This window comes from Chinchilla lanigera, unplaced genomic scaffold, assembly GCF_000276665.1.
Source record: "Chinchilla lanigera isolate Chin_1 unplaced genomic scaffold, ChiLan1.0 scaffold00059, whole genome shotgun sequence".
NCBI lineage: Eukaryota > Metazoa > Chordata > Mammalia > Rodentia > Chinchillidae > Chinchilla > Chinchilla lanigera.
The window spans coordinates 13310461-13333563 of NW_004955460.1; the positions used below are offsets into that span (position 1 = coordinate 13310461).

The 23103-nt window shown below is 43.8% G+C and overlaps 2 protein-coding genes across 2 annotated transcripts in view; both read left to right on the forward strand.

The window, feature by feature from the left end:
- The first annotated feature begins 1 nt into the window (after window position 1).
- LOC102021856 (small integral membrane protein 10-like protein 2A) lies at window positions 2-20720 on the forward strand. Its single transcript, XM_005397892.2, has 2 exons — window positions 2-344; window positions 18890-20720. The coding sequence occupies exons 1-2, from the start codon at window positions 159-161 to the stop codon at window positions 18908-18910; spliced, it is 207 nt and encodes a 68-aa protein (XP_005397949.2). The 5' UTR covers window positions 2-158; the 3' UTR covers window positions 18911-20720.
- Fam220a (family with sequence similarity 220, member A) overlaps window positions 18957-23103 on the forward strand; it is a 6570-nt gene continuing 2423 nt past the window's right edge. Inside the window, exon 1 of the mRNA XM_013521170.1 lies at window positions 18957-20213. Coding sequence (XP_013376624.1) covers window positions 18971-19744 — 774 coding nt within the window. The 5' untranslated portion in view covers window positions 18957-18970 and the 3' untranslated portion in view covers window positions 19745-20213. The remainder of the gene's footprint in view (window positions 20214-23103) is intronic.

Here is a 23103-nt window from a genome sequence, read left to right on the forward strand (position 1 = left end):
ACGCGCAGACTCCACTTCCCCGCCCGCCCGCCGGCCTCGCCGCCGCCTCCCTCGCTCCCTGAGCTCGCTGAGCGCGGGCCAGCGGCCGAGGGCGGAGGCCCGGGGAGACCGGAGAGGAAGGGAGGGAGGGCGGGCGGGGGCACGGCGAGCGTCTCTATATGGCGGCAGTTCTGTCGGGCCTGGCTCTCCGGCTCTCGCGCTCAGCCGCCGCCCGCTCTTATGGGGTCTTCTGCAAGGGGCTGACCCGCACGCTGCTCATCTTCTTCGATCTGGCCTGGCGGCTGCGCATCAACTTCCCCTACCTCTACATCGTGGCTTCCATGATGCTCAACGTGCGCCTGCAGGTGAGTGAGCCGATCGCCAGCCCCTCGCCTCTCTCCGGCAGCCTGAAGGCCCGGGGCGGCCCTGCCCATCTGGCAGAGCGGGATGCCGATGCCTGCGGTGGCTGCCCCCGGTCGGAGGCCGAGTGTGTGCCGGGCACTGTGCATTTTCCCACTCAGGAAAACTCACCGAGGTTGTTACCTGCTTTCTGCAAAGGAGGCTTAGGGAGCAGGTCCCACACCTGGGAGCGGGGCCGGGGTCCGAGGAGATGGAAAGTTCCGGAAGATGACGCTTTTTTGGGTTCAGTGGTGGATTTATGAGTGAATTTTCTGATTCCCAAACTGCAGATTCCTTGCATCTTATCACTGAAGCTTAAAACAGATCGGTAGTTAAAGGTGTTTTGATCAGTGTGTCTCTTTTATTCTGGCCGCGGGTGGAAGTGAGGTGGGGATGAAAGTGAGAGAAAATGAGGGTTTTTAGAAAGAGTCGTAAGAGGTTTCAGAGGCCTCAGACAATTCAGATGTAAAATAATAGCGCACATACTGGCGCCCTAGAGACCACCTTTGCTTTGAACTACCGACATTTCTACTTCTCTTGAATTACTTATACTTCTTTCTAGTGGAAGGGAAGTTGTTAGGTTAAAAATTCTTACTGAGCTGTTTTTGAATTGTTTACATGCCTTGGAATGTCACAGGGACACGTCCCTGTCCGAGAGTTTACAGTCTGACAATACTTAAATTGCTCCCTAGTGTGCAGAATGAGCCAATCTAAGCGACAGGACCAAGTTTTTCTCTGGTTGGTGGTACCTGGGTGTGACTGACCCAGTATCTTCAGGTTTGGGGTCCCTGACACAGGATGGTAGACCACATGAAACCTAAAGCCATCTATTGATCACAATTGTGTTAAAGTGAGTTGAGGTGAACCTATTTTAAGGTTTAAATTGAGATGCTTTCCTGTGAGCAAGGGCCTGTGGCATCCTTAAATGGTGCCAGGCTAGAAGATTGGCAAACTCAAATATCTTTGCAGCAGGTGGTACAAAGTGCTGGATGTGGAGGTTGCGGTAAACTAGAAAACCTGTGCTCTAGCCAAATACACCCTGTGGAAGCAAGAGCCAATGTTTACCAGTTCTATTGCTCTCCAAGAGAAATGAGACATCCTGATTTTTAGATTACAAATTAACTCAGATTTTCAAAAAAGAAACTGTGGAGGCAAAATAAAAGTATCTGGAGACTATATTTGACCTCCTACTTTGGAACCTTGTATCTAGAATTACATACAATTTATAGTCACTTACAAAATCACAAGAGGGACTGTAAGAGACTATGCCCTACATAATGCTGTTATGTCAAAAATTATTTTTATAAAAAGCTCTACTTTAGGTGCATGGCACCTATTATCCCAGCCGCTTGTAATCCCAGCCCTTGGGAGGCTGAAGCAGAAAGATGATGTGTACAAGGCCAGCCTGACTGACATAGTGAGACCCTGTCTCAGAAAAAAAAAAATAAAACAAAGGCACACCTTTCTCATATATCCACTTCTCCATTCCTGGCCTCCTCTCCAGTATAAGCTCTTCTAATCATTCATTTGAACACTTTGCAGTACCCTCCATCTGTTCTCCTCTGAGCAGATAGAGAAATCCTTTAAACACATAAATCAGGTCACATTATTCCTGTAACAAAACAAAATGGCTCTCCTGACACACAGAATGCAGTTGACATGTTTCTGCCCTGCACGTCTGGCTTCTATACCTCTTACCTCTCACCTGGCCCACACCTTGCTTACTGCACTTGATCAGGGTTTCTTATCTACTTCATGTGCACCAAGCTCCTTCCTGTTCCAGACCTTCACACAGGCTGTTAAGTCCACCTAAATGCTTTTCCATAGCTCTTTGGATGCTGTTAGTCTCCATGCCTTAGCTGTCCTTGCTACAGAGAGGACTTTTCTGATCAGCATGTATCTCTGTGGTCTTGCACCTGCTTTCTTCATTGGCAGGAGTGCTGAAGGCTCATTTGTTTTATAAGCAATAAACAATAAATGACTTCATTTCCAGTATGATGCTTCAGGTTTCCAAATTGCTCACTTGTTTTTAGGACAGTGAGATCATCTCTGGAAAGGTTACCCAAATCCAAATTTCATAACAAGGAGTCTGCACCGTAATGATTGAAAGCAAGCACATTTTGAGGGAGGGAAGTCAGATCTGTAATGAGGGAGGTGTGGGAAGTCAGTGAGTGCAGATGCATCAGTCTCAAAAGCCCATAATGGGTGACATGGTGGGCTTGCTATCAAGTGGTGCTCCTGGGATAGTACAGGTTCTGAGGATCTGGGGAGCTGAATGAGCTTTTAGTTCAGGGGCAAGTGTGTGCAGATGAAGGACAGCATGTCCATAAGGTAATTTCCAGGTGCCTCCGAGAAGGACTTACTAAGAACTGCATGAGGGTTGTGGGCTTGATCTTAGGTGTAAGCAAGTGTTACAAGCAGCCATCCACCTCCTGGGCGTGGAGGAGTGGTGTATCTTATCATAGCTGCAGTACTCTGAGCTCCCCTGAAGATTTTAGAGTTTTTTTGTTCATTTGTGAAAAATCACTAACTTACCTAGTTTGGAGGTTTATTTTTCTGCCCTTCTGGTAAAGGGAAGTGCAACAGGAAGTAGAATCTGAGTAACGGGGACAGTCCCAGCTCATGACCTTTTTTTTTAAGAGTCCTTCTTTCGTTGCAGGAAATCTGTCTACAAAGTAGTAAAGTAGTAAATTTTAAAGCACTCCATTTTCCCTGTCTACTGAGACCCTCAAATTTCTTGTAGGGCAGTGAGGTGGTGGTGTTGTGGCTTTTATTGGTTTATCTATTTTTATTACAGTGCTGGAGTTTGAACCCAGAAAGCATGGAGCCCTTCTTAAAATTTTATTTTGAGATAGAGTCTTCATTAGTTACTCAAGCTGGCCATGAATTTGCAACCCTTCTGCCTCAGCCTCTGGTGTAGCTGAGATTTTAGGTGTGCATCATTGTGCTGTTTAATCCAGATTGCTTTTTCACTGTACTGGGGAACCGAGGGCCTTGAGCATAGTAGGCAAGCACTCTAGCCCTGAGCTACAGCCCAGCCCCAGTGAAGCACTGTAAGGCGATTAAACCTTTTTTAGTATAAAAGACAGTTGAATGAGTAGATGCAAAAGGGATTTGTAAACTGAGATGGGCTATGATTTAAAAGTGATGTTTGCAAGCTGGGCATGGTGGCATGTGCCTGTAATCCCAGCTACCTTGGAAGCTGAGGCAGGAGGATTGCAATTTGATAGGTAGACTTGGGCAACATAGTGAGACCAAATCTCAAAAAAATAAAAAAAAGCAAATAACTTTTAATCTTCTAGAGTTGCTAACATCCTACTTACTTATGCAGAATCTGAAATATAAGGCAGTAAAAAATTGGAAACATACCAGGTGCTCAATATAGTAAAAGCAAGATTAAAAAACAGTACCATGCACCTGCTAAAATGTAACAGGTTATTCCTAAAGTTTTTCAGTTAATTGCCTGTGAGAAGGATCAAAGTATCTTAGTCCTTGGTCATCTAGATTCTAATAACCACCAAAAGAGAAAGCCTGAAAAAAGAACAGAGGAAAGAAGATACCGTGAAGGTTGATGATCATTGTCAAACCAAACACTGTCCTTGTTTTATGTGCAGCCTGTTTTGCTGCCTTGTGCTCGCTGGGCCTGTGAACCTTTCTTTGGCTGCAGACTGTCTCCTGGTTCTGTATTCCCAAGTACCCTTTCCCGCTTCATACAGGGGATTGAGCCCAGGACCTGTAGGCTAAGCTGTATCCCCAGCCCTTTTAAAATTTTAAAATTTTGTCTTTTGAGACAGTGTCTCACTTTGCAGTTTAGGCTGGCCTTAAACTCACTATGGAGCCCATCGTGGCCTTGAACTTATGGTGATCCTCCTGCCTCAGCCTCCCAAGTGCTGGGATAATAGGTATGCACCACCATATTGGGCAATTTTTAAGTTTTGAGACAGGATCTTGCTAAATTGCTAAATTGCCCAGGCTGATCTTGAATTTGCAATCTTCCTGCCTTGGCCTCCCAGGGTGCTGGGATTATGGGCGTGTTCCCTAACTGCTCTTTCTTAATCTTCTCGCACTGAATGACTTTCTAAATCCATAGCTCCATAGGTTTCAGTCACTATTTGTTACCTGGAAGTCTTTATGCTTGCATCCCAAGCAGGGAACATTGGAGAGCTGGTTGGCATTCTCAGTAGAGCAGATAGGGGGTGGTGGTCATTGGTTAGGTGAGAGTTTTAGTCCTGGAGATGTCTGGCTTGGAAGAGTACTGAGGTTGGCAGAGGGAACAGCTGTGGCCAGGGCCCTACCCCTGAGATGAGGCTGGCAGGGTAAGACAAGGCTGATGGGGTTTGAGCAGTCAGGAGGGAAGAGATGATTCAGATGAAGATGGAGAGTGTTAGGTAATGGCAGCGTGAGACAATAGCCAGAGATCAAGGCTGTGATAAAGATCAGATTTTATTGACCTACACATAGGCAGACTGACATCAGAGTGGTATCAGTGAACATCTGAAGGGGAATCTGAGTATATATAGAATTTTTGAATTGGGGTTGGAATTTCAAAGAGTCCAGAGAAGTGTTTAAAGTAAAAACTGCATGGATAATCAGTACAAGTGTGTAGATAGGGGCTGGCACCAGGATGATTTAGGGCTGGTCCTAAATGTTTTTATTGCCATTCTTGTTTAACAGGGGCAACCTGTTGTTTACAAGGGGAGATATGGGGTCTCTCAGGTCAGCCTGACAGAGAGCACTGAAGGACTTAGTCTAAAGATCTCAAGAGCCCCTTTCCAGGATTGATTGCAGTTTGAAATGAGTTTTACTTTTTTGTTTGATTTGTGTCAGGCTCCTCAAAGAAAGTTGGGGGAAATTATAGACTATCAAGAAACCCCATAAAAGATTATCCACTTTTGTGAAAGCCTAGTAGGCCAGATCAAAAGCGTAAGCTCAGTTAAGCTTAGGCATTTGCCCTAGCTTCTAAGGTACAGAACAGCTGTGTACTTGAGATGGTAAGTACTGCAGAACTTCTCCAGTCCTTCAAGTGGATGCTATAAATATGTGTGTGTGTGTGTGTGTGTGTGTGTGTGTGTGTGTGTGTAGGGGGGTGTTGGTGGTGGTGCTGCTGCTGCTGCTGGGGATTGAACTCAGGGCTGTCACACCAAGCTGCATCTACAACCTCAGCCCTTTAATTGGAGATAGGGTCTTGCTAAATTGCCAGGGCTAGGATCAAATTTGAGATCCTCTTGAGATCCTCCAAGAGTGCTGGGATTAAGGTGTGCACCATCATATCTGGCTAAAAATTTTGCCAGGCTTGTCTCAAATTTGCAACAGTCCTCCTGCCTCAGCCTCCTAAGTGCTGGGATTACAGGCATGTGCCACCACTCCTGGCTGTTTTGAAAAATGTAAACATACAAAATTTGAAAGAATAGTATAGTGGATGTCTGTATCTTTGACTCATTTTTAAAGCATCCCACAGATACTTGTTTTTATTATGGCTTGTGTTTAGATGTTCCTCCAAAGCCTTATGCAGCCATAGTGGGACTTTTTCAGAGGTGGCCAGATCTATCTAGAGTGTCGGATGCTGGAATTGATTCATAGTGCAATGCTAGGATCCCTTTAAGGGCATTTTGGTTAAGGGTTAGAGTGCTACCTGGCCTAAGCAGTAGATGATATATAAAGGATAGAAACTGCTGTAGTCATCCCTTGCTTGCTTTGCTACCTTTTGCCTGCCATTAACTGTTTTTCCCCTGCCTTTCCACCCTACTTGGAGCCAGCTGTCTATGGACTGAAACCACTACAAATTGTGAGCTAAGTAAACCTTTCCTCCCTTAGTTTATGGGTGTTGGGTATTCCTCAGGAATGAGAAAAATAACTAAGAATTTGGTACCAGAGAGTGGGATTGTTGGCTGTGACTATACCTGACCATGTGGGTCAGGAACCTTTGGGCCTGGTTTGTGAGAAGAGTTTGGAAAGGTTTGGAGAAGCTGGCTGAAAAAGTAGAGCTGGAATGCCTTAAGCTGTACTGTATGGGAGATTCTGGTCAGTGCTCAGAAGATCAGAAGGCTGATAAAAATGCTGTCAGTAAAAACCAGGCTCTGGAGCTTTCTTCTGGTAAGAAGAACTGCATTAGCTTTAGGACTCCAGACAGGGTGTGTTATACCTTGGCAGAAAGTTTGTCTGCATTTTGCATGTGTCCAGAGACTCTGCCTGAGAGTGAGATTAAGGGCAGCGGACTCTTGCAGAAGAAATTTCAAGACAATAATGTTGAGGCAATGGCATGCCTACTGTTGAGAGCTTTTAGCCAGATCTATGTTGAGAATTGAGAGCAAAGAGCCCAGCAGAATGATTTAAAGCATTGTGAGTTTGGCCAGAAAGGAAGCACTAGTAAAGCTGTGTACTGCAAATATAGAGCAGAGATCTTGATTGCTGAGAAGGAACAAGAGAATAGAAAAGATGGCCTGAGGGCATCCTTTGTGGCCTCAAAATTGCAAAAGTGAAAGACTTTGCTTTGAGAAGAGAGTCCCAGAGCACCATGTTTCAGAATGGTGGTGGCCTAGGAAAGTTGTTCCTTAGGATTTGGTTCATAGGCACGCGACGCCTACAAGCAAGAGAGAAGCAAGCCTGGCTACTGCTCCAGCGGGGGACTTGATCTCGGTGTCATCCACATGGTGCTGGTATTATGTGCATGCAGAGTGGAAGAGTTGTGGGGCCAGGAAGGCTTCCACCCAGATTTCAGAAGAAGCCCTGGGAGGCCAGGCAGTGTGCTTTGGAGAGGGCGGTGTGTGAAGCTATGAGTGTAAAGCCAAAGGTGCCATGGAAACACCAGAAGTTTGGAGAAGCCAGGAATGTGGATCATTTGAGGAAAACTGCAAAGAGGGAGCCGAGCCAGCCCGAGAGAGAAGCCGTGGGATCTACTACCATTGGCAGTGCTGTAGGGACCGAGCCACCCAAGCCCTTCAGAGTTTACAACTTGCCACAGATTGTTGGGGATGCTGAAAGTGGAACTGTGGTACTTAGTGTTTGCCCTGCTAGATTTTGGACTTTGCATTGGTCCCATTCTTTTGTATCCCCCCATTTGTACCTTTTGGAATGAAAATGTCTATCTTGTACCATTCAATGTTGTGTTTCACTTCCTTTTTATCTGTATTGGGACTTGCGGCTAAGAATTTGCCTTAAATTTCAGGGGAGACTTGGGACTTGGACTTTTCAGCAGTGCTGAAACTGTTGTGATTTTGGCAACTCCTAGAGATGGACTAAATGCCTTTTGCCTAATGGGATATGCTGAGTCTTGGTGGCGGGCAGGGGCTGCTTCTGTGTAGATGTCCCCCCAGAGGCTTATGCAATCATAGTGGGGCTTTTCAGAGGTGGCTGGATCTGGAGTATATGATGCTGGAATTGATTCATGGTGCAGTGTTAGGATCAAGGGCATTTGGATTAAAGGCATGAGTACTTCCTGGCCTAAATAGCTTGGATGAGATATAAGAAGTAGAAAGAGCTGTGGTCATCCCTTGCTTGCTCTTGCCTGACTGCTTGCCACAGACTATTTCTCCTCTGCGATGCCTCTCTGCCATGCCACCCTGCTTTGGAGCCAGCCAACTATGAGCTGAAATCTCTATAACTGCGAGCTAAATTAGCCTTTCCTCCTTTAACTTTGGGTGTTGGGTATTTTGTCTCAGTAGCAGGAAAAGTGACTCTTTGGTGTAATGGTTCAAGCTGATGTACTAATGTTAAAAGACAATCATATGTAAAATGAAGAAAAAAACATATTTAAGAACCATTTATCAAGCTGGGATGTTGGCACACCCCTGTAGTACCAGTGCTTGGTAGGCTGAGACAGGACGATGGCCACGAGTTTGATGCCAGCCTAGACAACATAATAAGTTCAAGGTCAGCCTGAACTACGTAGCAAAACCCTGTCTCAAAAAGAACCATTTATCAGTCTTGGTATGTATGAGGATCTGGATTCAATCTCCAGCATGAAATGAGAGAGAGAGAGAATGAAAAAGGCAACTTACAAAATGGAAGAAAGTATTTGCAAATCATGTATTTGGTAAAGGATTAATATCCTGAATATAGCTGGGTGTGGTGGCACTCACCTGTAATCTCAGCACTTGGGAGGCTGAGGGAGGAAGATCACCATGAGTTTGAGGCCAACCTGGACTATATAAGTGAGTTGAAGGCCAGCCTGCACTACATAGCGAGACCTTGCCTCAAAACAAACAAAATCCCGAATATATAGAGAGCTCTTATAAGTAACAAATCTTCCCAATCCAATAATTAGCAAAGGATTTGACTAGAGAGTTCTCCAAAGAAGTTATACAGATGGGCAGTAAATCTGTGAAAGTGTACCAAACTCTTAAGGAAAATGTAAATTACTTAACCAAAATGAGATACCACTTCATTCCTACTAGGATAGCATTTAGTTAGTTAGTTAGTTAGTAGTACTGGGGTTTGAACCAAGGGCCTTTTTGCTGACCTATGTCCCCATTTGTTCTTATCTTTTTATTTTGAGATAGAGTCTCACTAAGTTGCCAAGTTGCCCAGGCTGGGCTGGAACTTGTAATCCTCCTGCCTCAGCCTCCCATGAGCTATAATTACAGCCATGTGTGTGCCACCGTGTCTATAGGATGGCTGTTACTTTTTGTTGTTGTTGTTAAAAAAGGGGGTAAGGATAGTAAATGTTGGTGAGGCTATAGAGTGGGAATGTACAGTACTGAAGCTGCCAAGAAGAAAGAGTTTGATGGTTCTTTAAAGAGTTAGACTTACCTTATGACTTAAAAATTCTCCTTTTGGGTATGTACCCTCAAGATTTGCAAACAAAGAATCCAATAATACTTGTATTTCAATATTCATAGCAGCATTACTCCAACAGCCAAAGGGTGGAAATAATCCAAGAGTCCATCACCAGGTGAATGGATAGAGGAAATATTGGCAGTCTGCACAATAGAGTATTATTCAGAATGGAATGAGAAGGGTGGAAATAATCCAAGAGTCTGTCAACAGTGCTGGGATAGAGGAAATATTGGCTGTCTGCACAATGGACTATTACTCAGTTTTTAAAAAAGAATCTCTGACACAAGCTGTAACCTGGATGAGCCTTTGAAGACATTCTGCTAACTAAAGTGGCCACAAAAGGACAAATACTGTAGGAGTCCACTTATATGAGGTCCCTAGAGCAGTCAGATTCATAGAGAGAAAAGTAGAATGGTGGAGAGTACGAGCTGGGGGAGAGGATGGGGAGTTAGTGTTTAATGGGTGTAGAGTTTCAGTTTGAGAAAATGAAAAAGTTCTGATGTTGATTGTGGAGATGATTGCACAGCAGTGTGAATGAGGTTAATACCACTGAACTGTCCATTAGAAACAGTTAAGATGGTGAACTTTATGTATATTTTACTGTGGTTTTTACAACAGTGATTAATAGCAAAGCCCTTGATGTGGCCATGTTGAATAGCATTGCCTTAGAGAAATAGTGGCAGAAAACCATTGGGCTGGACAGAAGGGGGAGGGTCAGGGAAGGAGCAAGAGGACCCCCCCCCCAAAGTCTAGGGTAGGTTGAGGAGGGTGTCCCTTTCTAAGGACTTTGGCTTTCATCCTGGTGATAGTGGAAAGAAGCCTGTTGAGCTGGGTGCGTGACACAATCTGACTTAGTACTTTTAATGCTCATTTTTTGAAAAAAGTTTTATTATGGGGCTCTGGGGATGTAGTTCAGTTGGTAGAGCACTTGCCTAGCAGATAGGAGGCTCTGGGTTCAATCTCTAGAACCACAAAAAATAAAGTAGAATAAAGCTTTATTATGGAAGTGTTCAAATATAGAAAGAATCGACTAGTACAGGGAGCCCCATGTTTGATAAAGATAAACTCTTTGCAAATCTTCCCTCCAAGCCTGCACATTCTCCTTCCTCCCGCCTCCTACTGAAGTATTTAGTTATTGTTGTTGTTGCTGTTTTGGTTTTTACTTTGAAATAATTTGGCTTATAGAAAAGTTGCAGACATAGCACAGAGAGCTCTCATGGAGTCCTGAGCCAGCTTCCCCTAACGTAAGCTGTGAGCATCATATATGACCACAGTGTCATATGCACTGCTAAGACATTAACATTGGTGCAGTACTATTGGAATGTCACCAGTTTCTCCCACTCATGTCCTGTTCTGTTCCCGGATCGCTTTGCAGTCAGTTGCCATGTCCCCTGATAATCTCCAGTTGGCGACATTTCCTTAGTCTTTTCTTGTCTTTGTCCATCAGGTAGACATTTGAGCTATTCTTTTCTTTTGCTTTCTTTTCTTCTCTTTTCTTTCTTTTCTGGTACAGTGCTGAAGATTAAATCCAGGGCCTTTACACTGAGCCCTTTTTATTTTTTATTTTGAGACAGGGTCTAGCTGAGTCACTAAGTTGCTCTGGGTTGTGATTGAACTTGAGATCCTCCTGCCTCAGCCTCCCAGAGTGCTGGGGCCACAGGCATGTGTCATCAAGCCCAGCTTGGTTTCATTGTTTGACTTTTTTTTTTTTTTTCATTGTTTGACTCTTATGAATAATTCCGAATAATGCATTTGCATATGTTTTGTTTGGAGATGTTTACATTTCTCTTGGATATGTACCTAGGAGTGGATTGTTGGGTCACCTGTACCTCTTCATCTTTAACCCATTCAGGAGCACCATTGCTCGGATTCTGTAAGAGCTGAGGGAAGTAGGGAGGTCTTTCTGTAGTCTTCGTGAGACCCAGGGGTAGGGGCGTTGTCCTCATTTTTTTGTTTAATTTCTTGGACTTTTTTTTTTTTTCCAGTCTAGTAAGAGTTGGATTTTTTTTCTAATTTGTTTTATCTTTGCTTATAGTATGTTTTGCCATCCTGAAGTTTAATTTTAAGAAGTCAAAGTTTAACAGTTTTCTTCTGACTTTAAGGTTTCCTTATCACCAGAGTCTTTCCCGTTATTGTGTATTGCTTCCTTTTTTTTTTTTTAGTACTGAGGATTGAACCTAGGGCCTTTCTACCTGAGTGGCTTATTATTTTAAGGCAGGATCTAGCTAGGACACTGACTTGCTCAGGCTAAGCTTGAACTTGCAGTCCTACTGCCTCAGCCTCCCAGAAGGCAGAGTTACAGGCGTGTGCCACCATGCCTGTGTTCATTTTTTACTTTTAAGGAGGATTCATTTGAAATTCATCCTGGTGCATGGTGGGTGGTGTGGGTACAGATTGACCCTCCTTCTGGCAGCACAGAAGAGAACCTTGTGCATGTGGCGTTTTATCCTTTTACTTTGGTTCTCTGGAAAATAAGCTTGGAAAAATAGAGGTGGTTTTCTCTGCTTGGTATCCTGCCTCACTACCAGCACCTAAGAAGAGCAGCTGGCTTAGGTAGAGAAGGGGCTCAGCAAACATTTGCTGATTGAATCAGCAACAAAAAATCTTGAGTGGAATCCCAGGTCAAAGTTTCTAGGTATTTGTAACTTCTAAAGTTGTCAGCTTGCCCTCCCTGGAGGCTGTTGCAGGGTATGCCCTCACCAGCAACACAGGGGATGCAGTGGGTGACACTGTTCACCCCTGTGTCCACTTCAGCCTGAGCTGAGGCCTCTGCTGCTGCGGATGTGCTTGTCTCTGAGGAGGTCACTTCCACGTTGCCACATTCAGCAATCACTTTTCTGTCTGCCACTTCACTGAACCTCTCGGCAGGCTTTGTCGTTTGTTCTCTGGAATATTCCTATTACACTTGATAACAGCTGTTATTTATTAGGTACCGATGGAATGCTGGTCAGAGAAGATGTTTAGTGCTTTCACACCATCTTAGTCACTTTCCCATCACTGGGACAAAGTTCTTAGCACCCACAGTTTAAAGGAGGAAAGGTTTACCTTGGCTCACAGTTTCAGAAGGAGCAATCTGTGGTTAGTTGGCTTGCTCTGAGGCAGGAATGCCATGATAGGAAGGACAGGACAGAGGAAAACTGCGCAGTGGATTGAAGGAGAAAGGAGGAACGGGGGTGGAGTAATACTCTCAGGTCACACCCCAGTGACCTGCCTCCAACCAGCCGCACCTCCTAATAGCACATTCAGTTATGAACTTGAATAGATTAATCCACTAACGATGAGTATAGAGCCTGTGATCTAGTCACCTTCCAAAAGCTCCGTCTCTGAACACATGAGACTTTGGAGGACATTTTATATCTAAACCTTGATGCACACTCTGAGCTCTCACAGTGCCATAGGAGGAAGTGTGCCTTTCCTTGAGGATATAGAGTGGCCCGGGCACTCTTGCAAGGCATGGCACCTGTCCTCCTGAACATAGCTTTTGAGCATCTAGGTGACTAGGAAACAGGGTTGTGGCTCTCCAGTGGGGCACAGTTGTTTTGGTAAGAGCAGGCATGATTCAAATGTGTGGTGTGATCAGGAGCAGGAATTCAGTGCTCTGAGTGTTCCCCAGGCTTATGAGTCAGCTTAGTTTAGAAACAGTCATTCCTGTTTCTCATCCTCGAAGCTCTGTAGAAATTTGGGGAGTTTGTTTCAGCCACCTCGCCTGATTGTCTTAGTCAGGGTACAGTGATACTCAGGTAAACATTCCATTGTTCACACCCACAGGCTGGGTGAAGCCAGGATCATCATGGAGCATGCATGTGAGCTGTTCACACACAGGACCCTGCTTGAGGCCCATTGTCGACCTGCTTGTTTTAGGCTTCTCCTGTGTTCCCTTTGGGATTAGCCTTACCAGCTTGCTTGTGGAAGCATCTGGGCCAGGCTATTTTTAGCTCACAAAGCACTGGTAGTTGGGACAGTCAGGTGCCAGAGTCCATTAATAGCACTGTTAGGGAGGTAAAGGGAGGCATCCAAGAGGGCAGCAGCTGCCTAACTGGGTCAGGCCTATTGTCACCCAGCAGGCTGCAGGATTTTTGCAAAAGACACTTTCTCCTTCTGCCCTGGCAGTCACAGACATATCCGAACCCTGTCCTTTTTCTGAGCACATCACCCCCTTTTCCCTTACCAGTCCACATACAGCCCTTAGCACCTTTCATTGAGGCGGCAGGGGTGGGTATAAGTTCCGGAGTTTACTCACGCCCTTATGCCCATCCCTGTGCATTTTTCCTTCGAAATTTAAAATAGCCTTCTTCTCTCACTGTGGTGGTCTCTGTTTTGGTGGACAAGTTTGTTTGCTATAATTTAAGCAGTTTTATTTCTGTACATTTAACATGGTGAGGGATGGGAAGGCTGGGGCCAAGGGAGTTAAATAGATATATAATTATTTATAATTTATTTGCTGCAGTATATATCTAGAATAGTAATAATAGCTATCAAAGTAATTCACAAACGGCTATTAAATGTCTAGAAATTACTTGAGAGTTATTTTTGGCTTTGAAAATATAGCATTTGTAACAGGTTAGTTGAGGGCTGACTGAAAATGTCAGTAAACTGCTAAGGTATTTCTGGTAAGAAAATTAAATGCATAACTTACTGACTTTACCAAAGAACTAGAAAAAACTCTGGGAGTGGAGATAAGGTCTCACTGTGAAATTCAGGCTGGCTTTGAACTCCTGACGATACTCCTGGCTTGGCCTTCTGAGGGTTGGGATTACAAACATGTGCTACAACACCTAGCCAAGGGAATAGTTTATTTTATCACAGTTAAATACATGATTACTCTATAATTAAATAAATGATTCTTTTAATGGCACCTTATTTGAAATATTTAACACAATTCTGGATATATTTCATCTTTCTGAACTATACTGTCTTTGTACAAGGGCATAATAAAAGTGGTAAGAAATTAATTTTCCTGAGAGTTGCCCCACATTAAATGACCTGTTTTTCTTAAGAATTAAGGATAAAAAAAGCAGGGCAGGACATGGTGGCACATGCTTGTAATCCTAGCACTCTGGGAGGCTGAGGCAGGAGGAGTGCAAGTTCAAACACAGTCTATGACAATTCAGCAACTTAGCCACCCCATAAAAAAAGGCTGGAGATATAGCTCAGTGCAAAAGCCTGAGTTCAATTCCTGTACTTAAAAAAAGTATTAAAAGTTTAATATATATATTAAAAGTTTAATATATATTAAATATATATGGGCATGGTGATGCATGTCTGTATCCCAGCATACAGGAGGCTCAGGCAGGAGGATTGCCTTGTGTTTGAGGCCAGGCTGAGCTACATAGTGAGTTCAGGGTCAGCCTCAACTACAGAGTGAGATCCTGTCTCAAAAAAAGTAGATATATATTTTTCTTTTCTATTTTTTTTTTCTTTTTCTTTTTTTTGGAGACAGGGTCTCACTGTGCAGTTCAGGCTAGCCTTGAGCTCACTTTGTAGCCCAGACTGGTCTCGAACTTCCCACAATCCTCTTGCCTCAGCCTTACAAGTGCTAGGATTACAGGTGTGTGCCACTATGCCTGGCTAAGAAAAGTATTTTATCATAAGGTCTTGCTTAGCAATTAAGCTGCCCATGGCAGCCTTAAATCTGCAGTCCTGCCTCAGTCTTCCAGTGTGCTGGGGTGTTTTACACCTTGAATTTCTATATTACTTTTTTTGGTAGAGGAGCATAACTGATGAGTAAACTCCAGAACTTATAACTCAGACTGAGCTATAACCTCAGCCCTATTTCTTACTTTTTATTTTTGAGACAAGGACTTGCTAAGCTGCCATGTTGCCCAGTCTGGGCTTAAATTTATGATTCTCCCGCCTCAGCCTTCCACAGTGCTTGGATTACAGGTGTGCACCACCATGCTTAGCTTTATATCACTTCATAATATTCATGTATATTTTTTGTCAGTTAATTAGAATTCATACATCTGTCTTGAAAACTTTTGAGCATGTCCCATAAGTGCATAGCTTGTCTCAGTTATTTTTCTCTTGTTGCTGAGACAAAACACCTGACACCCAAAGTTAAAGAAGGAAAGTTTTATTTAGCTCACAGTTTACAGAGGCTTCAGTCCATAATGACCTGGCTCCAAGGCAGGGTGGCGTGGCAGAGGAGCATCAGTTCATGGCAGCGGAAGACAGCAAAAGCAAAAAAGGACAGAGAGAGACAGAGACTCTTTCCCTCCCTTATGTTGTATGCAGGCTACCCACCCCAGGGTGGGTATAGCACTCACATCCATAATCCTAGCATCGGACCATGAATCAGTCAAAAACTCTAGAAGCTGCCCCTATGACTGCATGAGGCTTTGGGGGAACATCTAGAGACAAACCATAAAACACCTTTATAAGCTCTTTTGGTTTTGGGTTTTGTGTTGTTTTTGTGGTACTGAGAATTGAATTCAGGGCCTTGTAAATGCTAGGCAAGTGCTCTACCACTAAGCCATGCAGTAACCCCAACTGTATATTTTGTTGTATCAAAATTGGGTGCAGGAACTGGGCATGATGTTGCACCCCAGTAATTGCAGCACTGTAGGAGGCTGAGACAGGGATCAAAAGTTTGAGCTCAACCTGGGGAAGTTAGCAACTTAGTGAGACTGTCACAAAAAAGTAAGTAAAAATAAAAATACATAAAATAGAACATGGAAAAAGTTAAAAGGGTAGAAGAGATAAAGATGCAACATGCAAAGATGTATTTTCTTGCATGCTTCTTGGCGTCATCGCATTTTAATGACTGTTGACTAGAAGACTGAAGAGTATTTTTAGAATTTACTTGTAGCTAACATAGTTCAAAAAAAACGTCCCTACAACTGTCTTTTGAATCCTTCCACTTAACCTGGCTTCTCCAACCCTGATTTTTCCTGATGTGCTTTGAATCTTCCTCCCTGGGGTCTGTGTGGGCCCCTCTCCTCTCTGGTCTGCATTTGGGATTCTGGTCCCTTTTTTTCTGTCTTCTCTCTGATGTATTGTACTGGGGTCTCAAACGGTGGTGACTGCTGGATCTCGGGCCGCAGCTCTGAGCCCTCTCTTGAGCCAGGCTGTTAGACCTGCAGTCAGAGCCTGTGTCCCGATCTAAACTCACGGCACCCCTTCAGGCCCGCGTCCTTCCTGCTGTTGTCTCATCAGCCTCCACTGCCCCAAGCTGGGAGTCAGAAGAAAGCTGTGAGGTGTTACCTTCTGCTACGGGGAGCCAAGTTTAAACAACAAAAACAAACCTCAATTCATCTCTCCTCTTGACCCTCTGACCCTGCTTTTCCATCTGCCCTGTACTGTTGTAGTAGCCTCCAAATGGCCTTCCTATTGTAGGTCTTTTCCAGTCAGCCACAGTGCAACCATGGTAATTTATCTGCAGCGTAAAACTGGCTGTCATTGCCTTGCTAAGAGTTGTGCCCTTGCCTTTCTCCTCTTATTTGTGAGTCAGGGTAGGGCAGTAGTAGTAGTATGTAGTTCAGGCTGGCCTTGAACTCACTATGTAGTCCAGGTTGGCTTTGAACTTGTAGTGCTTCTCCTGCCTCAGCCTCCCAAGTGCTGGGATTAGAAGCACCCTTATTGAATAATCTAGGCTCCAAATGACAGGTCAGTGCCTCTTCTCTAGCCCCGTGTAGCTCTGTAGTCCCATTTCTCACCTGTCCTTGCTCCTGATTTGCCTCCAGTAATGCTTTATTTTCTTCTCAATGCACTCTGACTTAAAAAAATTAAACTCAGTTATACATTCAAGTCTCCTACTTTCATAAGACTAATTCAGAGGAAGTTTCCTACCTGCCGTTTCTCCATTCCTGTAGCCAGCCACTTTAAGCTACAGCTGCTTTTCCTAGTTTACTTTTATATCTTTAAATTGCATGTATGTATTGTGTTGTTGCCTTTTTTTTTTTTTTTTTTTTTTTTTTTGGTGGTGGTGGTGGTATTGGGGGTTACAGCCGCAGACCTTTCTAAGTTTTTATTTTAGACAAGATCTCACTAAGTTTTCTAGGCTGGCCTCTACCTCTAGTAGCTGGGATTATAAGTATCCCTCATTGTACCTGGCTTGTGTAAATCTTTCTTTTATACAAATAAGTTCATGTGTCATGGGTAGGTACCCATGAGTGGAATTGTTAGGTTATATAATAAGTATGTTTCATTTTATGAGACTATACCCAGAAGTTCAAGCCCAGCCTAGGTAACATAGTAAGACCTCATCTTTAAAGCAAAACAAAACAAAAAAAGCATAGTGACAACAAACCTGTAATTCTAGCACTCTGGGAAACTGGGGCAGGAGGATCACAAATTTGAGCCCAAGCGTGGACAATTTAGTGAGACCTTGTCTCAACGGGACTGGGGATGTAGCTCAGTGCAAAGGCTCTGGGTTCAGTCCAGTACTAGGGTGGGGGATGCTACCATGGCATTAAGGGGCTGTCTCAAACAGATACAGAACTCGTTGACATAGGGCAAATAACTGGATCCACAAGACACAATTAACTTTTTTCTTTGGGAAGGAACTCACTCTCCTAAAGTGTTTGACAATTTACAGAGTTGTAAAGCAGCTCGTGGACAAGGAAAGGTTCAGGTCTATAAAACTAGAGGACCTGGAAGGAACACTAGATAGTCTTCCAGTAATCTGATGTTTTGTTCCTTTCAAGGCCTCTCACAGTGTTTCCTGCCACCTCCCCTGTTTATGATACTTGATCACAGATCAGCCTGGTCCTGATAGGTGTGTAGGTCGGCAAGAGCGTGACTTCTGGGAGCTGTGCGGTGAGACCTTCACAGGTCTCACAGCACACAGCTACCTGTCCAAGGGTGCGCCACAGCTGTCTGGAGTTTTCCTGAGGACCCTCAGATGGCTTCTGGAAGCCTCTGTCTCTCATATCTGAGGGTGGGGAAACAAGGCTAAACCCTTTACCATAATTTTACCACAATACCTGTAAGTCTGTATGGGTTTTTTTCTTACCAAGGCTCCTGGCCTGCCAAAAACTGGTGTCTGTACCCAAAGGCTGAGGTCACATTTCCTTTGAGAGGACACTCTGGATTGGATTTTTTTGGGAGGCACTTGTAGACACTGGTTCCGTAAGAAAAGTCAAGCTTTCCCTAAAAATGGCTTGTCATACCTGAGTCACTTGAGAATCATTTCTAAATAGGACACTTTGGTTAAGGCTGTCTGATTATGTTCTAGTTACAGGGAAGACACCCCCCCCCAACACACACACACTGGAAATTGAACCCAGAGCTTTCTCAATGAGCTACATCCCCAGCCCTTTTTTATTTTGGGGCAGGGTCTTGCTAAGTTGCCCTGGCTGGACTTGAACTTGGAATTCTCCTGTCTTAGCCTCCCAGAGTGCTGGGATTATAGGCCTGTGCCAACGTGCCTGTCTTAGAGTCATATTGGTGTGAAAAATATGAGGTCTCAGGATTTATGCCTCTGTGTGTGTGTGTGTGTGTGTGTGTGTGTGTGTGTGTGTGTTTCTGGACTGAACTGAACTCATGACAATGCACATACTAGGCAAGGCCTCTATCACTGAGCTACAAGTTCTAGTTTGCTTTTATTTTTAGGAAATACTGCATTAATAGCAAACTGTTCTTTTCGTTACCATCTGTAATAAGTGGGTTGTCATCCTGTCCTCTGTCATAACCTAGGAAACCTTGATAGAGATTCCATTAGAGGGTGTAGAGAGTGTGGACATAGTAAAGATTTCTCTTCTCTTTGCTGTAGTTTTAATTTAATTATCTTTTCCAGGTTCATATTGAGATCCACTGAAGCCCATCCCCTCCCTACAGAGGTGTCACCCTAGGCCCACCACCGCAGAGGACACAAAGCATGAAGGACAGAAGAGGGACCCTCAACACCTGCATGGCCAGAGCGAAGGGGAAGGGAGGAGAGGACTGGGACAGACTGTCACACAGCCTCAAGAGGAGCACACAGAAGGGGAGCCCTCGGCCTGCAGACTCCCCTTCCTGGCTGAACATGCCTGCAGTTGACAGAAATGGAAACACACAGAGCGAGGTGCTACCCTCGAAGATGAAGGATGGGCTGAGTGAGGCCGGCCTCCTGCTTCCCACTGGTGACAGGGCGTTTCTGTATTTGAAGGGATCCATGGGAAGAAATTCAGCCCCTGCAGCAGTTCCCAGCAAGGCTGTGGGTCTGTGTCCAGTCCCTGTATCTGTCCCTGTGGGAGAGTGCCTTGCTGCACTGTCCCACGGCATCAGGGAAGCTCTGCAGAGGAACTGGCCAGAAAGAGGCCCTGGAGCCGTGGACGGCCACAGAGGACAGTGCTCCAGTGGAGAGCCCTGGGTGTCAGTGTGGCCAGGCCACTCCCAACTGTGGGAAGTGGGAGTCTCCAAGGGTGAACCAGTGAGGGCTTTTCCCGAGTGGCCAGGCTCCAAGTTAGAACTGTCCTGCCTGTGTTCCTTGCTGCCTGATTTGCTGCACGCCCATCCTCAAAGCGTCCTGAAGGATGAGACAAGATGTGACCGCCTCAACCAGCTAAAGCCTGTGCTTTCAGAGCAGACGACAAAATACAGGAACATGCTCTCAAGAATAAATTGTACCTCAAATGGTCTACAGATAACACTGGGGCTGTTGGCTCTATGACCTTAGCAAATCCAGTAGGCCATAGTTAAGGTACAAGCAGAACAATAAAAATAGCTTAATTTTAAAAGTTGTTTTAGAATAATTTTTTTGCATTAAGTCTGGATACAAACAAACAGTGCAGCCATTCACTTCCTGCTTTGTTTGTACAGCTAGACAAACTTTATAATGTACAAGTCTAGTATAAACTTGCTAAAAGCTAGGTAATGCAGCAGGAATTTTTTGAGCATGTTTTAAATTGTGCTTGAAAGACAATAAAGAATCGGGAAGCCCTTTCAGAAGGTTATTGATGTATCCAGTATAATATCAGCTGAGAACACGGCTTACCACGAAGTTCTTTGTCTCCAATCCCCCATCTAAAGGGCTACTGTCCCAGATGCTGTCTGTCTCTTCAGCTGTCCTGTCACCAAGTGGAAGTGGATATTTGTAAAGTTTACCCGCTGTACTCTTCTGAAGCCTTGCTGAATTAATGGTGAGCTGTTACTATTTCTGCGTTTTGTAGAAAAATTGTGGTCTGCAGCAAAATTTGGTTTCTCACACTTCTTTCTACTGGAAATGCAGTTTCAATGGAGGCCCTGTGGTGAAAGTTGCAATATTAAACTTAGAATAATCTTCTCAAACTAGGATTCCTAGTAGTGTTACCTAAGTAAAAAGGAGCTTGACTCAACCTAGCTCCGCTATGGAGAACAGATAAAGTTTTTTCCTTTACAAAAGTTCCCAGATCCAAGGAGTTGAGGTCCCTTTTTACAGTAAGACTTTTCTGAAATAACTTGTTTGTTGATAACTTTAATAAAGGCCACTTAAGAGTGTTAAGTTTTTAAGGACTCCCAAAGTGAAGCTTAAAGTAGTCATTTTGGGAATGATTGCATATATCAATTTGTATTGTGTGTTAAATTACTATGCCGTGTGCTATTTTAGTGTTTTGGTAAAATGGAGAATAAAATCTGTTCTTTAGCATAATAAATATGTCTTATTTTAATGTGTGTACTCTTGATTCTTGTCTTTTTATTAATGTTATCTTCCTAGTACTTTTTTAGGGGCAGTACTTAGGATTGAATCCAAGGTCTGCACACTGAGGTGCATCCCCAGCCCTTTCTTGAGTCGGTCTTTCTGTGTTGCCCAGGGGGCATTCAAACTTTTGATCCTCCTGCCTCAGCCTCCCAAAGTACTGGGATTATAGTCATCTGCCACTGTACCTGGCTTACTTACACATCTTTTAGCACCAGGCAAAGTGGGTTGCTGACACAGAAGAACAGAAGCAGAGCTTGCAAAACAAAATGTGTCAGGCATAGTGAGAGCTACATAATGAGTTTAAGGCCAGCTTGAAGTACATACACCCTGTCTTAAAAAACCAAAAAGAAAACCAAACCCAATGTCAGGCTGGATGGGACACCCCTTGCTCTCCTCCCAGGGTGAAGTCAAGTGTGCTGTGCTCCTGTGGGGTGGCGTGTGTGGCGGCACCCTTACAGAACAGCTGCTTCCCGCCCGACCAGATGACACCATCTCGATTGTGTCATCTTCCTCCTGGTGTCACTGGTGGATTATGAAATGAGATGGGGACACAGATGTTTGAAAATGGGAACTGGCTTCTTGTCGAGCTCTCTTATTCCACCCCCCACCTTGGGATGGAAGTTTCCATGAAGTGTGAACTCTTTTATTTCTTTCATAAATTGCAAGTACAGTATGTAAATGTTCAACTAATTGCTAAGAAAAAGTACAGAATTCCCTGTTCGTACCAGATGTTGGGAAATGTAAAATGTCTCCATATGGTTATTTTGGAAGAATGTGTATGTTTTCTAAAGGTGATCTTGAGCGAGAGTTCACTTTTTTCTTCACAAATGTTTTGTGCAGATAGAGTATGTGAGTTTTCCCTTTGGTGTTGGCCTGGTTTCTTGTCTGAGGATGCCCTCTCATGCAAAGTTCTAGGGAGAAACTGATGATACCTGTGCCTATGAAGTTTTATGACTGCAAAAGAAGGCACACTTATTTTTGAGATGATTACTACAGAAAGATAACTGGGCATGGTGGTTCACACCTGGCCAGCACTTGGGAGGCTGAGGCAGAAAGATTGCAGCAAGTCTGAGGCCAGCTGGGCTACATAGCAAGACCCCATGTCATTAAACCAAACAAACAAAAAAAAAACACCAAAAAAACAACAAAAAAAAATAACCCTTCAGATAAATACCCATAATTGAATTATAGAAGAAGTGACTCATTCCAAAAGAACAACAGTTCTTAAATTTGTATGATTCCCACCATTCTGGACTTCAAGGTTGAACAGCATATTCATTTTAAATTTAGAAACAATGCATAATCCAATGTATTGGTTAGCACATTTGGAATTCTTGTTTTGGACATCGTAATGATGAAGTCTTGATATCATGGAAGTTACAAACCTGAGATGAGTAAAAAGTAAATTAAGAAATTTGTATTTAAATAGAACATTCTTACATGACCATTGATTTTAAAAATAGGGTATGAAAGAGTTCAGTGTAAATCCTTGTGTACTCTGAAACTCAGACTGCTATAAAGGATAAACGAGTATTTGTGTGTAAATGGATGCGCTTTGACCATAATGTTAAGTGAAATAAATGAGATGCGATCTTAAATATCTGGTTTCTCTTACATGAGAAACCCAAAATATAAATTTAATGAACAAAATAAAAGCTAATGGTGAGCCTGGGATATAGCTCAGTGGCACAGCATCTGCCTGGCAAACACAGGGTTCTGGATTTGATTCCTGGTACCAAAAAACAAAACAAAACAAGAGATAAATCTTTATAAATAGGAAGGGGACCAAGACATGGAATGAGGTTTGGGGAAGAGAAAGAAAAAACCAAGGCATGTTACGCACATGTGCCAACTCGTGGTGAATGTCCTAGTCATGTTCAACAAATACACTAGGAAACTTAACAAAAGGCTGTTTGCTGTAATCTGATACAAAATGAGAAATGTACTGCAGAATTCTTTATACATATTTCATTGATAATTGGTAAGTTCTTTTTAAATTTTTCGGGCAGAAAAGAAAGGCTTCTCCATATTTATGAACGCAGAGCTGGATTCTGCTTTCCTCCATTGCTGAGTATCACTGCCATTGAGTGACCAGCGATTATCTGTACAAGGAGACGTGTCACGCTAGAACCCTGAGATCTAACTCTTACACATCAGTTTAATGGCAGCTTGCATTTGACTCCCCTTCACTTGCAAATTGTTTTTTTTTTTTTTTTTTCTTTTTTGGTCTTTTGTGAGACAGGGTCTTGCTATACAGTTCAGGCTGGCCTTGAGCTCACTTTGTAGCCCAGGCTGGTCTCGAACTCACAACAATCTGCCTGCCTCAGCCTCCCAAGTGCTGGGATTACAGG

Bases quoted from the DNA above. Each gene is read 5' to 3' on its own strand.
- LOC102021856 (XM_005397892.2), top strand. From the start codon at position 159: ATGGCGGCAGTTCTGTCGGGCCTGGCTCTCCGGCTCTCGCGCTCAGCC. The intron at 345-18,889 runs GTGAGTGAGCCG...TATCTTTTCCAG, and splicing joins TGCTCAACGTGCGCCTGCAG to GTTCATATTGAGATCCACTG.